The 14791-nt window shown below is 39.4% G+C and overlaps 1 protein-coding gene and 1 long non-coding RNA gene across 5 annotated transcripts in view; both read left to right on the forward strand.

Annotated features, from left to right (window-relative positions):
- LOC142087800 (uncharacterized) overlaps positions 1-1179 on the forward strand; it is a 55923-nt gene extending 54744 nt beyond the window's left edge. For both annotated transcript variants that reach the window (XR_012675611.1, XR_012675612.1), the window contains exon 3: positions 603-1179. This is a non-coding gene — a long non-coding RNA (uncharacterized LOC142087800). The remainder of the gene's footprint in view (positions 1-602) is intronic.
- A 3093-nt stretch (positions 1180-4272) lies between these two features.
- Positions 4273-11120, forward strand: NXT2 (nuclear transport factor 2 like export factor 2). 3 transcript variants are annotated; one of them, XM_075162429.1, is made up of 5 exons: positions 5973-6056; positions 6223-6293; positions 7359-7445; positions 8611-8755; positions 9670-11120. In XM_075162429.1, exons 2-5 carry the CDS (start codon positions 6249-6251, stop codon positions 9846-9848), a joined length of 456 nt encoding a protein of 151 aa, XP_075018530.1. In that variant the 5' UTR covers positions 5973-6056; positions 6223-6248; the 3' UTR covers positions 9849-11120. The 3 variants fall into 3 exon arrangements, with proteins under 3 accessions (XP_075018529.1, XP_075018531.1, XP_075018530.1); XM_075162428.1 differs by lacking the exons at positions 5973-6056; positions 6223-6293 and adding an exon at positions 4273-5013; XM_075162430.1 differs by lacking the exons at positions 5973-6056; positions 6223-6293 and adding an exon at positions 5317-5910.
- Positions 11121-14791: the final 3671 nt, after the last annotated feature.

The following is a 14791-nucleotide window of genomic DNA, read 5'->3' on the forward strand; positions in this document are numbered from 1 at the left end:
TATCAATTTTAATTGATTTTAATTGATCAGCTGATGAAAACAAAAGAAAATCTGGCCTAACCCAGACAGCTGAATGCATTTCTGAAAACTTAATACATTTTTACTTATCATTAGTTATGATATTTTGAGTAAATTTGACTGAAGTTATAAAGCAGTCACTTCTAAGAATTACTTCCTATCTCCATACAGATACGGAGATACATCGTCCTATTTGCCATTTAATTGTGATTACAATTTTAATTCATTGTTCTTAGATTCGGCTATTTGGGAAGATTTCCAGCAACTAGTAATTTTAAAGGTTAGCATTATTGATTATAGAATCAAAATACCTCATATACCTAAGTTCATCTCACACATGTAATAGCTGATCCCAGCCATTTGAACAAAGTTACACTTTTTGCCTCTGATTTGTTCTGTAAGATCTAAACTAACTCAAAATTTCCCTTCCATATGGTAAGTGGGTGTAGTGGAGCTGCATATTCTAGGAACCATCTTCAGAAGTAAAGGCATTTTGATGAGCCATCTTGATGTAAACTGCATGAACTCTGCATGGGAGTTCAGTGTCATTGCTGCTGAGTCATTCTGGTATTTCTCTCTTACAGGTTCCTACTGGAATATAAAGGGCCGGGGAGCATGGGTAAGTTGGCTTGAGGTATTGGAGATAAAGGCTGAGAAACTGTTAGGAATATCTGGGCTTTTGAAGAGAAATTATGAGTTGCCCTTGGTTGTTACTTGAACTAAACCCAAATGCGAATTTAGGGAATATTTGGACAATATACAGTATAGCTATAATTTGTTCAACACAAAGTGGAAATTCTGTCTGCTCATACTACTCTTAAGACTTTAACACCCAAATTAAAGGCTTGCTCAAGGGAAAGCAACTGAAGGAGGAGTCTCGCAGAAAATCTTTGATATGTTTCAGATGGACTCCTTTGTTTCCTCCGCAAATGATACTTTCTAAGTAAAGAAAATGTATTTTCAGGGAGTCAGATTTAGGTTAGTGTTCTGGAAGACTAATTTTGCTCAGTCAGCAAAAATGCCAGAAAAATGCTACAAAGATTCCTAGTAGCTGGGTTGGGTAAAGAAGTGAGAAAAGGTAAGCAGAGTGTCTCATTATTCCACTAATGTCATTTGGAATGGTACTTGTACATGTAAATAAACTGTTTCATATAAAAACTACTTAACTGCTTCCAAGTATGAAAATTCTAGAATCATGGATTAGCAAAATCTGAAATTTTAAGAAAATCACTTAGTAGAAAAAGAATTGTTCACTAGCAAGGCTCTTTACCTCCATGATTCTTGTCTCTTTTCAAGAACTAATAAATTTGTGAAGAATAGCTTCTCCTTAAAGAACTACGTTGAGTCTACCCTAATGTGTCGTGTTTATCCAAGAACCTACCAATTCTGTTCTTTAGTATAATTTCTACCAATTTGCGTAGGACACATATCAGATTTACAGGTCCATCTTGGAGCTTTTTCAGAAAGTCAGCCTCAAATTTGCCACCTTCCATTCCTTGAGGATAGATACTATTGTAAATTACAGATTACATACGACGGTTAGTATGTCCTTTAGGAGCACATAACCTGGCATATAACTTGTCATTATTTGTTTTACGGATTTATTCTAACACCTTCTGTACTGACATTCCACTTCATGACAGATCCTCCATTTCATTCCCTTTTAAGAAAGGCTCTAAGATAAGATACTTTATAAACTCCTTCATGGTGATCAAAGACCTGAAGAGTTTGTTTAGCTTTCTACTACAGCCTTGTCTTCTTTTGGTGCACATTGATCACTTGTTGGCCTTACAGATTTTCTGGCAAGATTTCTTGCTTTTGATGTGTTTGAAAAAGGATTTCATTCATAGCGTTTCTGCCTTAGTAAAATGTTTCTCAGAACTGTTTTTGATTTGCCTTACTTCCTTTTTAAATCTTACTAGCCAAACTTTATAGGTTTTTTTTTCTCCATTTGGAAAAAACTTCATTTTTTGGAGGATGCCTCTGTACTTCTAATTCTCTACACTGGCCTGTTATTAAGCATTCTGGACTTTTTTGGTCTTTTGTAAAGCATGTCTGCTAACTGGTATGCATTTTTTCCAAGTAACCCATATTTCTAATGTCTTTAAGCAGTTTCCACACCACCTGCAAATATTTTACATTTCTGGCTGCTCTTATTTTCTTAATTAAACACTGGGGTGGTGTTTTCCTCTTTTTTTAATCTCTGTTTTTCCGAGAAGTTTAGACCTGCATACATTTTGGCCACTGTTGTGAGCCACTGAGTGCCTCTTTTACAGTAATATTTTGAACTAGGTCTTGCATACTGCTTGGTATTAAGGAAGACTTTTTCTTCTTGTTGTTTTCCCCAATTAGCTGATTGCAACAAGAAGTTATTACTCGAAAATGATATCCAAAATTTTGCGTCATCTTCAGAAGTAGCTGAGAATGAATTTCTCACCATGTTTTCAATTCACCTTCCTTTTAACACGTTACTTCACTGAATAATGACTGGTGCCAAGGCAGGCAGGCAATAGGCATAGAGAATCTTCATATAATCTACCTTCCTAATTTCCAGTGGAGAGTCTGCCCTGAATCCTGCTGGAGAAGCATTCTTCTGATTGCCTGTTGCCAAAGAAACTATAATGATCCCCCTGTGTCAAGTATTTCTGAATGAAAGAAGTTTAATCTGTAGAGAAGAATCCTGACCTGACAGAAAGAAGGCTTGTGAACTAATTAGTTACTTCAGTTTCTACTATTTTTCAATTTATTCTCTATACATTACTTCTTTTGTTGGAGCAGCCATTGATAAATGAGAGTTCAAAAACTTTTTTCTCAAATCCCTATTTTAATGTGTTTGAAAGATATAAAGAACTTTGCCCAATCTGCCAGCTTGTGCTAAGGCTGTTACTCTTCCAGGTTTCACAAATGCACGTGAGTAAATGAAGAGGTAATGCTTTTACCTCATTATGCTTATCTTGTTTCTATTGTTTTGTCCAGGTTGTTCACAGTCTCTGTGATAACACAAATATAATTCCTTCGGTCCACTAGGATTTACAGTGGTCATTTCCTACAAATCTGATTTACAAAAAAGGAACATGACACTACCTTTTCAAACACGTTGTCATCAGTATGATGAAAATAACATGAAATAGGTAATGGACATCTCAGATGGGAGTGGTTCTTTAATTTTATACTGATATGTCTCAGAATGGAGTAAAGATGTTTATATGATGAAGGTAAAAGATTAGAATTGTAGTTTCCAGCTCTGCAGTTGTCTCCCTTTGTGACCTTGAAAAATATATATATAAAAAACGTATATATAATTATAAATATTATATATATAAAATATATATTTTATATATATATAAAGATATATAATTAGAGATATGTAATTTCAGTGCCTTGCTTTTTTATTTGGAAATTGATGATCGCTCTTCCTTATATGAGGGAGGTTTTATGAAGTACTTTTATTAATTTGAGGCAATAGATAATATGGTGATGCAGTGACACTTGAGATTTCAAAGGGGAGGACGTTTGAACTTTTGCATTAAGCAATCTTCACTGAGCAGTTGTTAATTCAGCAGGATATGCTGTTTCATAGTGATACAACTCCTACACAGCAATGACAAATCAGGATACAGCTGACACCGCTGGATGTGATCCAATATACCAAAGGGCACAGCCTCAGATGCCCTGACCCAAACTCAATCCTCTCCCAGACGGAGATCCCCGTCACAGATGCACCTTTCCATTCCCAGAGTGTTTATCACCTTCAGTATGTGATTTCTTCCCAGTCAGCTCCACATCATCTTTAGTAATTAATCGCAGACCTCCTGAGTCTCGTCAGGTCTTTTCCTGTTATCCACTGCGTGATGATGATTTAACTAGCCAGCCTGACGACTCAGCTCGTTCCAGGAAAACGGCGCAAGTTTCCTTCATGCACTTGCCCGGCTCCCTCCCCGCGGTGGGAGCATGGGCCTGGCTGCATCCTGCCCTGCCGGCACGGCAGCCGGGGACCTCGGGACGTCTCTGCCGCCAGCGACGGCAACCATGGGGAGAAAAGGTGCCTGTAGGAAAAGCACAGAGAGATCTAAAATGTACATAAAATCAGGGGCACAGTGCTCATGCACCTTTTTACATCCGCGGTCTTCCAGACACGGTGTACGGCACCCACGACCGTGTTCTCTGCGACAGCAAGTTGTGCTCGTGCTGCCAAGTGAGGAACTGACGTGCGTGACTTTCCACTCCGGTTATTGGCCGGGGTACGTAAGGCATCTTTATCCTTGTTTGCATTCACAAATTAACATATAGATCACTTAAACACCATTAACCACTTCTAGCAAAGCACGTAAGACTTCTTGAACATTTTCACAACTCTGGCAGATATTGAAATACCCAAACTCACGGTTTTTTATTCATAAAAATATGAACTATTTCACATAGCTGGAAGGCACTGCAGAGAGGCCATCTGATGTCCTTGTACTTCTCCCCGGACAAGGTCAACGCAGCTTCACCGCGCTAGTATTACTGTCACAGAAAGCAGGAAGAAAATCACCACATTAGTTATAACCCCGTGCCACAAAAGGGCCATTTAAGCCCTGTCGCGCTCCAGGCTGTTCTCAGCCCCAGCTGCTGCCGGACCGCACCGCGGGGTTTCAGACGCAGGAGGAAGAACCGCCATTCCCGCCCCCGCTCCGCAGACCGTTTCCAACCAGCGGGGTGCGAGCCCTGCCCCCGCCACCGCGCCTCAAAACGGTATCAGACGCCAGCTTGGGTTTCTCTCTCCTCGCCCAAGCACGGCTCGTTCTCAGATAGGAAGCCCGGGTTTGCTGGATGAAACCTGGATTGAACACCTTAGCTGCGGCCCCTTCTCTCCCGGCAGCGGGCGGCGCGGCGCGGCGGAAGGCTTTTCGCGGGGCGACGCTGCGCGGCCGGAAGCGGCGGACCCGAGCGCGGCGCACATCCGGTGCTCTCCCGCCGCCTGCCCCGCCTCGCCTCCCCATGGCCGCCTCCGTGGTGAGTCCGCGCCCCGCGAACGCGGCGGGGTGGGCCGGCCGGTGAGAGCTTCGGTTGGGGCCGCGGCTCTGAGGGTGCGGGGCGCGGAGCCGCCTGCGGGGAGACGCGGCGTGGAGGGAAGCGCGGGTTCTCCGCCGCGGCCGCGGGCTGCTGCAGGCTCAGAGGACGAGCCTGAGGCGGCGGGGAGGGCCGCCGGGGGTGCCAGGAGGTGCCCGCCCGGCTCCGGTGGCGGGTGGGAGCAGGGAGGGAGGAAGGGAAGCGCCTGGGCGCAGCGGCGTGTGCCTGGCGCCTTCCGCCCGCCCCCTCAGCCCCCGGCCGCTCCCGGGGCAGCGCTGGTTTCCCCGTGTCTGCGGCGGGTTCCTCCCCCGCGGCCGTTCCGCCTTCACTTCCAGCGTCCGCAGCATCCTTGTGGAGAGGCCTCAGGCCAGGCGGCGGTTTGTGTGTGAACCACCGTGTTTTACAGAGACCATCTGCAGAGGCCGTGTAGATTGGCTAACTTTTTGGAATTGTCGTCAGAGACTTCAGGGTTTTTTGTTTGTTTGTTTGTTTGTTTTAATTATGGCTTTCCTGTCAAATACTGGGAAGAAAGATTCCTGAGTGAGGTGGTTAGACATTGGAGCAGGAGCCCAAAGAAACTGTGAAATCTCCATTCTCAGAGATGTTCAAAACATGACTGGAGATAGGACCCTGAGCAGTCAGATCTAACTTTGAAGTTAGACCAGGCTTTGGAGTTGACTTTTCTTTGAGCAGGGATTTGGACCAGAAGACCTCCAGAAGTTTTTTTCCAACCTAAGTTGTTCTCAGAATTTAAAACTGTATTCTGGGCTATGGTTATGAAGAACTTGTCTGGAGTATCAAAACTAACAGAGCTTACTTTCCATTTGACTTATATTGCAGGTACCCTCACAGCTCCTTCCAGTCTCCTGGTGTTTCTCTAATACTCTCCCTCACACCCATTCTGTCTGTTCGGCAGCTAAATGGCAATATGTTTGGCTGCTGGTTAGAAGGTGTATGTGTGCAAGTGTGTGCTGCTTGAGAGGTAACAGCCACTTACTCTAAATAACAGGCTGAGTTATAATCCCTGTTCCCGTAGTGGAAGGTCTAATACTCTTTGTCTCCCAGTTGCCAAAGAGTTTCTCTTGGGACTTGCTGGAATACAGCATCTTTAAGACTACTTTGTTGTATTTGTTTGGTGTTGGCCTGTGGGTTCAGAAATTGCTGGAGAGGATAGGAAGATGAAGAGCAGGCTCGTGTCCTTACAGAGGGAGATCAAAAGAATAGTATGTAGTAACATGGGAGTATTTGGTTTTGTGGAGTAAGCAGGGATTATCTGATAGGCTGGTCAGTATTTTGCAGTATGGAGGTTTCTCTGAATATAAGTGTTTCTTTTGGTAATACTGGAGGAATTCATGGTAGTTCTGGTGTATATTCATTAAAGACTGCCAAGAAAATGTAAGTAGTTAAATTGTGAACTATTGATAGAGTTCAAATACGGATAACGTAATGCTGAAATAGAACAATGATAAATAATAATATTTTAAACAAAATACCGTAGCAGAACCAAATGCAGTTTTATGGATGTATGGACAGGATATTCAGAATTGCTACTTTCCAGGATGTCACAGTAAGAGAAAAAGGGCCAAACAGACTGAACAAATAACCAAGTGAGATCACAGTGCAGTGATATGACAACAAAGGCTGTTACCTTTGGATGAATAAAAGTAGAGAGATGTGAAGAAAATAATGAGATGTGAGGAGAAGTGTTTGATTTTTATCTGTGGCTATAGCACTGGAGTGATTGATACTGGAATACATCCAGCGTGTGTGCATGTTCTCTCTCTCTCTCTCTCTCTCATTTTTACATGTCTCCAATTATATATATTATTGCATTTTATATATGTATATATAAAGGTGTTTTAAAAAATGAGCCTATGGTGGCAATGTGATGGGATTCTTGCTAACTTTCAGAAATAGGTTGAATAAATCTTGTTCCCTAACTTTATTTCAGAACAGCCATGACAGCAACAAATATTTTCACTGAATACTTGCATGTTCACACCATTTGCAGCCAGCTGTAGCCCATTTTTCAATGTAAATATGTACAATTTAAATACAGTAAATATACCAGCATTCAAAATTAATCCTAAAATTGTCACCCTGCTAAAAGCAGGTACCTCCTGCAAGTAGGAAAGGAGTTTGGAATCAATTTCAACATTATTTGACATCATCTTTCAGTGAGGATGAAAAAGACCAACTAAAATGACTTGCTGGAGAAATTGCATAGATGACTATGTTGCCTAAAATTTGCCTAACTGGAGTAATTTGGTATGATTTCTTCTCTCCAGGATTTCAAAACCTACGTGGATCAAGCTTGCAGAGCTGCAGATGAATTTGTCAACATTTATTACGAGACAATGGATAAAAGAAGAAGGGTATGTAGATATTTTGACAATCGTTAGAACTGTCTTGTGCATTTTTTGCTTGCTTTTCCAACTAGCATTACACCTGAAAGCACCTGAAAGTTGGTTGCCGTGTATTGTGTTGGCCAGGTTGAGACCTCTGTTCCTCTTAGACTGCCCTGTAGAGGATTCTTTGTGTTACTGTGCAGCCTTTTAGAAAGCGCCTTAGACATCTTCATGATAATAGTTCAGTGCGTGTCCAACCGTGTTTTACGGCTACAGGATTTGGCCAATACAGGCAGATAAAACTTGCTTTATTTGTCTCTGAGGTCAGGATTTAGCTTAATTTTTTCCAGACTTCTTTTATTAGCAGTTACTACTTCTGTTTCTGGGAGTCTTTAGGAGTGCCTGAGGAAAACAGCTCTATCTGGCTCTGAAAGTCTTCATGGACCACATTGATGTGGTATCATGTAACAGGTATTTGTACCGAAAGAGAGCTGTGGAGGCTGTTCTTTGGAATTTTAAATGTGTAATAACTGTAATTTAATAACTTTTAGATTATGTGAAAATAGCAGCAGTTGCATGTTACTTCATAGTCACTTGGTGCATAAGTAGGTTAGGCAGAGATGTATCAACAGCGTGAAGGAGAGTTAGGCAGTTACCCGACTGTTACAGCTTATGAAACATTTGGGAAGTTCTGGTCGTCTGCTGCAGATAACTGTCCTTTTTAAGTTTCCACTATTCCTCGTCTTGTTCACTTTTTTTTTTAACCTGAAATTATAGTTTCCTGACATAATCTGTGTTGCGTGCACCCACCCCCCCCCAAAAAAAAAAATCAGCGATAAACTTATTCTGGAAAGGTGGCACTATGCTTTTGTTAGCAACTAGTTCAGTTCTATTAATAGCTTTGTTAAAGATTGGTGACAAATAAAGAAAATTTAAATGAGTATTTAAATTTAGAGGCCTATGTGTCACTATGCAACTTATAAAGCAGAATATGTTTCAGTTAGCTTTAATTCTTGGTCAGGAGTACTACTTGTTAAAAGGAGCTAATATTTCAGGAGGGCATTTTACCTGTTGAAGTAACAGGAGAAGTCAATAATTCACAACATAAGGATTCAAAGAATAATGTTTTGTATGTTTTCCATTGTATGTGTTTACACATTTTCCCCAAATATGTATTTTCATAATCACTCAGGCTTTAACAAGACTTTATTTGGACAAAGCAACGTTGGTTTGGAATGGTAATGCAGTGTCCGGGCAAGAAGAACTGAATAAATTTTTTGAAATGTTGCCATCCAGTGAATTCCAGGTTAATGTGTTGGACTGCCAGCCCGTTCATGGTAAGGTTGTATTACAATTTACTTATTTATTTTTCAGTCTTTTTATAACTGTTGAAAGTGAACTGCAATTATAATAGTGCTTAATATTTCTTTTAGAACAAGCTTAGAGAAAATACTGAGGGTTGAAATGTCAAGTTGTGCATAAATAAAGCACAAATCAAGAGATGGAGCAACTCCACACTCTTTCTCATGTCTGGGAAAATATTTTAAGGACTTTTTTGTTAAGATCATATTCAGATGTGATGTATTTTCATGTTTTGAAAAAGTCTGGCTTCTCAGGTTGTGTTGTCCTTGACAATGTTTAAGAGTCAAGAGACCTCTGCTGTAGCCTATGATACTGACCTCAGTATAATGTGGAACAAATCATTAACCTGTATGTACTTTGATTTCTTTACATCTAGAATGGATGTTAAGTTCTTTAGATTTCTGATTAATAACTGCTGAAGAAAGGCTTCATTGAGAAGTTAATAAATTACTTCTAATGGATATATATGCTTTTGTATATATAGGTAAGGAAAAAGCCTGTGGTCAAGCATGCTTGCTTTGCTCTGCTGTGAAAAAGATACAATCTCTAATAGTGGGGAAAAAACCTGTATGCAACTTGCCAAATGTAAATATATATGTATATCTCAAATAATGAGAGCTTATTCTAAGCAAAAACTCAGGTTTTGCTATAGTGCTCTAAAATGAACGAGATAAAAATAGAAAAGCCATTAAAAAGCAGTGTTGGCGAGCGAATACACCATTGTCTGTATAGAAATGATGCAACAGAACTGTACTTTTCATGAATGTGTAACCAATTGTTAGTCTATAACTAGTATAACCAGAATTGAATGAAACTTCTATGTACGTTTCCTACTTCTTTACCTGTTCGCCTTTGAGTTGTTTTCTTTACCCTTTTTGTCCGTGTGAAGAGCAAGCTACTCAAGGCCAGACGACAGTCCTCGTGGTGACAAGCGGGACGGTAAAATTTGATGGCGACAAGCAGCGCTACTTCAACCAGAACTTCTTGCTGACAGCACAAGCCACACCTACCAACACAGTGTGGAAGATCGCCAGTGACTGTTTCCGCTTTCAGGACTGGGCCAGTTAGCGAGGATTGGCTACGGGAAGTGACCTCTCTCATTCGACGTGTTAGCTGTCAGACAGCCGTTCTCCACGCATGGGAAATGCTCGCTCTTCGTGTTGCATCTGTCATTATGGAAGGTCTACAGATGTTTCAGGGTTGATCCCGATGACCATGGGTTTAGTACTAAACAATCTTAAAATGTGAGAGGTTGCTTGTGTTAGTTGAACCTAATAAAATGCTGAAGGCAGCGAGCTGTGTTGGAATCATTCCTAAAATGCCTTACATGCAGCTATGCTGCCACTTCCAGACATCTTGTATGTAATGCTGAATGCTGAAACTCCACTATTTGGACAGAAAATCCTCTTAATGTACAATTCTGAACCAAATGTGTAATTTTTTCAACTTGAAAAGATCTGTTTTTACAGTAGCATCTTCCCTCTTTTGAAGAAGATACTTGTGGCATGTAGATAGAATTCTCAAAGCTACCTACTCTAGCAAGGATTGACAATGATTTCTACTGTTTGTGAAAGCAGCAGAGATGGCTCCTGAGTGTGTAATCTCTCAAATAATCAATTCGAAAGCTAATGTTACCTTCTCTGATGTGAAAGGACTAAATAATCTCATCAGGTCTCCTTTTGGCTTAAGCTTCTCAGGCTTTGGTTGTAGTTAATTTACGTTGATTCGTACATAGGGCATGCTGAATGATTCAGAGCTCCAACAACTCGTCACATGCATGTGAAGGACTTCAAACTGATTATTTTTCTTTTGAGGTCTTACAGTGTAAGAAATAGGTCAGTTACATAATTTCTGTTTGCTTGAACTGTTAATTCTGTTGCTATGAAGTTTGGACTATTTTTCCCATATTCAGTCGGCAAGTTTTGAATCCCTACTGTCTTTTCAGGAAACATTGTAGTAAAAAAATTGGCACTGAAAGTGTGTATTACTGTGAAGCCTTCAATTTTTCTCTTCGGTACTGTTATTCAGAACAGGTGCTTTGATTATTTTCAACTTAGAAGAACAGCTCTGGACACAAATACCATCTTCTTCTCATGCAGATTTTTACTGTAGTTTTCATGTTCTTTTTAAATATTACCTTTAATTATTGATTCTGGGGGATTTTGTGTGTCTTGCTTTGAATTTGCAGTTTAAAGCTTTCAGCTGCTTTGAAATAGTTTTCAAGACTACAGGTTAAGACTGTCCATATTAACTTGGGAACTTAAGAGTAGATCTGAACATCAGCAGATTTGTTTCAAACTGGTACATTTCTGTTTTAAGCTGAGTAAAAAAAAAAGAAAATTTAGCTATGTACGTGCGAGTACACTTGCTTGTAACTGAAAACACGAGGGGAGCTTGTAACTGATCTTAATACATGTTGCAATGACAGCAGCAACCTGAACACAAAAGCGGTTACGGCTGCAGCTCATTTGTTTTTATGACTTAAATCAGGAAATCTGTGAAAATGAGCAATATCTAACTTGTGCAAAACATCTTAAAACATCTTTTGATATAATCCCACAAATAATGGGATGTTTAGGTGAAATGGGTGGTTTTCTTTCCTTTTAAGGCACTCTAGTCTTTACATCAGTAAGTTAGAATTAGTAACCTGTCTCTTCAGAAGCTGTTTGTGTTCTGAACTATTGTGTAACTATTTTTCAGCCTGAAGAATATGAATTCCTGCAAAACAATGCAAGAAGTCCAGAATTTTTGAAAACTGTAAATACTGTAAATACATTGTTATTTCTGTATGCAGTGAAGAAAGGATCCCTCTATTTAATTACTGTTCTTAAAGCTACATGCTGGTTCATATATGCAAGGTTCATATATTTGTATTTCTTCTACAAGTTTGAGAAGAAAACCTGAAGTTTGCCTGTAACTGATATAGCATTGTTGAACTGTGACACTGGTGTGGTGTGCTTTTCTTTTTTTTTAATTTGCCGTTGATTGTATAAGTAGTGTTACAGATCTGCTTTGCATACACAGAACAGGTTTGATTTTTGAAATGCAGTGATGGATGCAACTGTAGCATTTGAACTTTGAAGGCAGTCACCAGAACACACACTTATATCGGTACCTAGTAAGCTTGTCCTGGGAATAAATACTTATTGGATATTTTTATTCAAGTTTTAATTTGTATAGTATTTTTTAAGCTTTTTATAGGCAGATTGGGAGATTTAGAATATATGAGGCAATGTTTCAGTCAAATGTTATTCTCAATTATTTTCATGCTATTCGAATGCAGGCTGCTTTTAAATCTGACTTCTGCAATTAATATTAAAAAAACCCACCACTACCTGGAACATTACTTAGGAAGCTTACTAACTGGCCTAGCTGGCCAAATCCGGTTTAAACTCTTACTTAGTAAGATGTGTAGTTGGAATTGGATTTGGTATGCATACAGGGGTTTTTGGAGAGAGATTTATTATAACATAAGTGCTTCAGCCTAGGGAGAAGTGCCAGTTATGTACTGCCTATTTCCATCATCTTCAATGAGGATCACTTAGGGTGATTCAGCACTACCATGATATAGTGCCATGAGCTGTTGCTCTTTATAACTGAAAATGCTGTTTTACAGAATATTTTTATGGAGCTTACTAAGTGATAATGTAGCTATTAGATTAAATCAGTGATTTTACAACTGAGTAATTAATGGCACAAACAAAAAATCTCTTCCATACTAGCTGGAGAAGTTTAGGGATGCTGCAGCTCTGTGCTGCTTGCTAAAACTTCTGTGCTGAAATTAGCAGAAGAGAACACGCAAATGCTTTTTATTCTGTTCAGTACAAAACCATCCGGCTGGTTTAGTGTTCCCTGTTGCTGGCTCTGCTGTAATATCTGAAATTTACGATGAGCATCTATAAAGTGAACATGTTTATGCTTTTAAACTGTAAACAGGAGTCAATACTACCATTTTTTGGTGTTTGATACCAATTTACTCATGTACAACCAGTCAGTGGAACAAAGCCAGCTGAAGAGCTAAGCACTTCCACATACTAAATTGTGGGGCTACTGAAGACTTGATAGATCTTCTCTTTTCTGTGTATTCCCTGTATTGTCTTTATCAGTCACTGTTTTTATGTTGCTTTGTTCTTTTGGCATACTACAGTTAAATTGACTTAAAATACTTGTGCTGTTTCTTGGAATGGAGAAAAGTGGATTGTTCTGATAGTATGAATGATTTGTTCTGATGGTTTTGATATGCATATGCTTCCTTATCCTGATTGGAGAAAAGCACATTGTAAAGAAATGCTGTTTTATCACTAAAGTAACTTTCCATACTTGAATATATTTTGTAAGTTTTTGAAATTGTTTAAGACCTCTTGTAAGATTAATTTAAAAAAAAAACAAACAAAACAAAACAACTACCTGATGTTCTGCTTTTTTTTTTATTATTAGAAGCTTTCATAGTTTATTCTTATGATATTAAAAGTGCAAGAAATAATTTGTGGCTTCCTTATCTTCACTGCTTGTGTTCTAGGTATGAGTTATGTGTTCTGATTGTTGCAGCGTGGTGCTGGGGCACTGCAGAACAGGCTGGCTGTGAGCTTTGTCAGTGCTATAGTAAAAAAAAAAGCGTCTGGAATAATAACCCTGTAGCAAATGCCTCACCAAGAGCACTGTCAAGCAGTAAACGGTGTTGGACTGGCTAGAGTAACAGTCTCAAATTGACGTTTCCCTCTAAAATTTACTGAAGTTTAAATTGCTGTCCAACAAATACCTGGATGAAGTCAAACAAAACTTGTGCCAGATCATTGGATTGTAAATATTTTCACTGAGAACATATTGTTGTGCCTCAACTGTTTCTCTACTGTGAAGAAATGAAACACTCAAATAAGGAACTCTGATAACTCTGGTGATTTATTCACTTTATTTTGCTGTTTAAAACTTCAAATTACTAATGAACACTTACACAGTGTAGATAGCAGCTTTTAATTGCTGGCAATGAAAAGGTGAGGATGCTAATGCAAGGTTAGCATTTGTGTGGAAACAAACGTTGTTCTAGAAACATGTTCTAGAAACAATGCCAAATACATTGGGAAGTTCTTGCTGTGTTTTAAAGTGTAGATTTCAGAGAGGCTTTGCAAGCAGTCACTTTTTGTAATTATCCTGAGCAAGGCTCTGACAGCTGATGCAGTGTAAAGGTTTAGGAGTGATGAGAAAAATAAATCGCAGTTAGGGCCAAAACAGAAGATATTTTTGCATGTATATTGAAAGTGAATCCAGAAATTGCTCTTTCAATATTCCTGCTGGGCTGAAGAAAAGAATAGTTAAGTCTTTCTAAACAAGCTTTGCTTTTCTGATTCTGAGAAGTAGGTCATTGATAGCTGAGCTTATTCCTTCAGAAGGCTGGGCTTAATAATATAGATAAATCTATCTTGTTATCTTTTGTGTCCAGTGATTGAATGGACTACGGAGACTAAATGGCCGTTTTGCCCTGCATCAACAATACAGGTGCCTTAGAATATACTATTGATGGAAAAAAGTGTGTTGAATTTCAGTGGCTAATTTTTGTCATCTTACAATCTAATTCAGTTAAGTCCCAGTGGGTTTGCAGCTTCATGGTTTTTTAAGGTTTCCAACCAGTACACAATGTGTTGGATTTATTAAAACAAACAAAAATAAGTGAATGTTGCAGCTGGGCTTAATACTTATTTATCAAGGTCCCTGTATGCCACAATATGAATTCCTCTTAGGTGTTCAAGTACTTTGGTGTGTGTATTCATGCCAACAGAGTAAGAATGAACTCGAGGTGAACTTCCATTACCAGCTCTGCAATGTAACCTTCTGTCAGCAGCAGCACGTTCCTAGGTTCTGAGCGTTTAAAGCATATTTTTCTTCAGAACTCAACACATCCGTTCTGAATCCTTAGGCTCATCTGGATGGAACAATCCATGGGGGCACTGTGAGTTCTTATGTGTAACTGAATTGATTTAGGAGGCTTGAATTCCTATTGGACTGAAGTTTTGCTA

The sequence above is a fragment of the Calonectris borealis genome, chromosome 13 (genome assembly GCF_964195595.1).
Source record: "Calonectris borealis chromosome 13, bCalBor7.hap1.2, whole genome shotgun sequence".
Lineage (NCBI taxonomy): Eukaryota > Metazoa > Chordata > Aves > Procellariiformes > Procellariidae > Calonectris > Calonectris borealis.

What these genes read in the sequence shown, in the direction of transcription:
- NXT2 (XM_075162428.1), top strand. Translation starts at nt 4,831, where the DNA reads ATGAAACCTGGATTGAACACCTTAGCTGCGGCCCCTTCTCTCCCGGCA. An exon ending in CAATGGATAAAAGAAGAAGG is followed by an intron (nt 7,446 to 8,610) that starts GTATGTAGATAT and finishes ATAATCACTCAG; the next exon opens with GCTTTAACAAGACTTTATTT. An exon ending in GGACTGCCAGCCCGTTCATG is followed by an intron (nt 8,756 to 9,669) that starts GTAAGGTTGTAT and finishes GTCCGTGTGAAG; the next exon opens with AGCAAGCTACTCAAGGCCAG.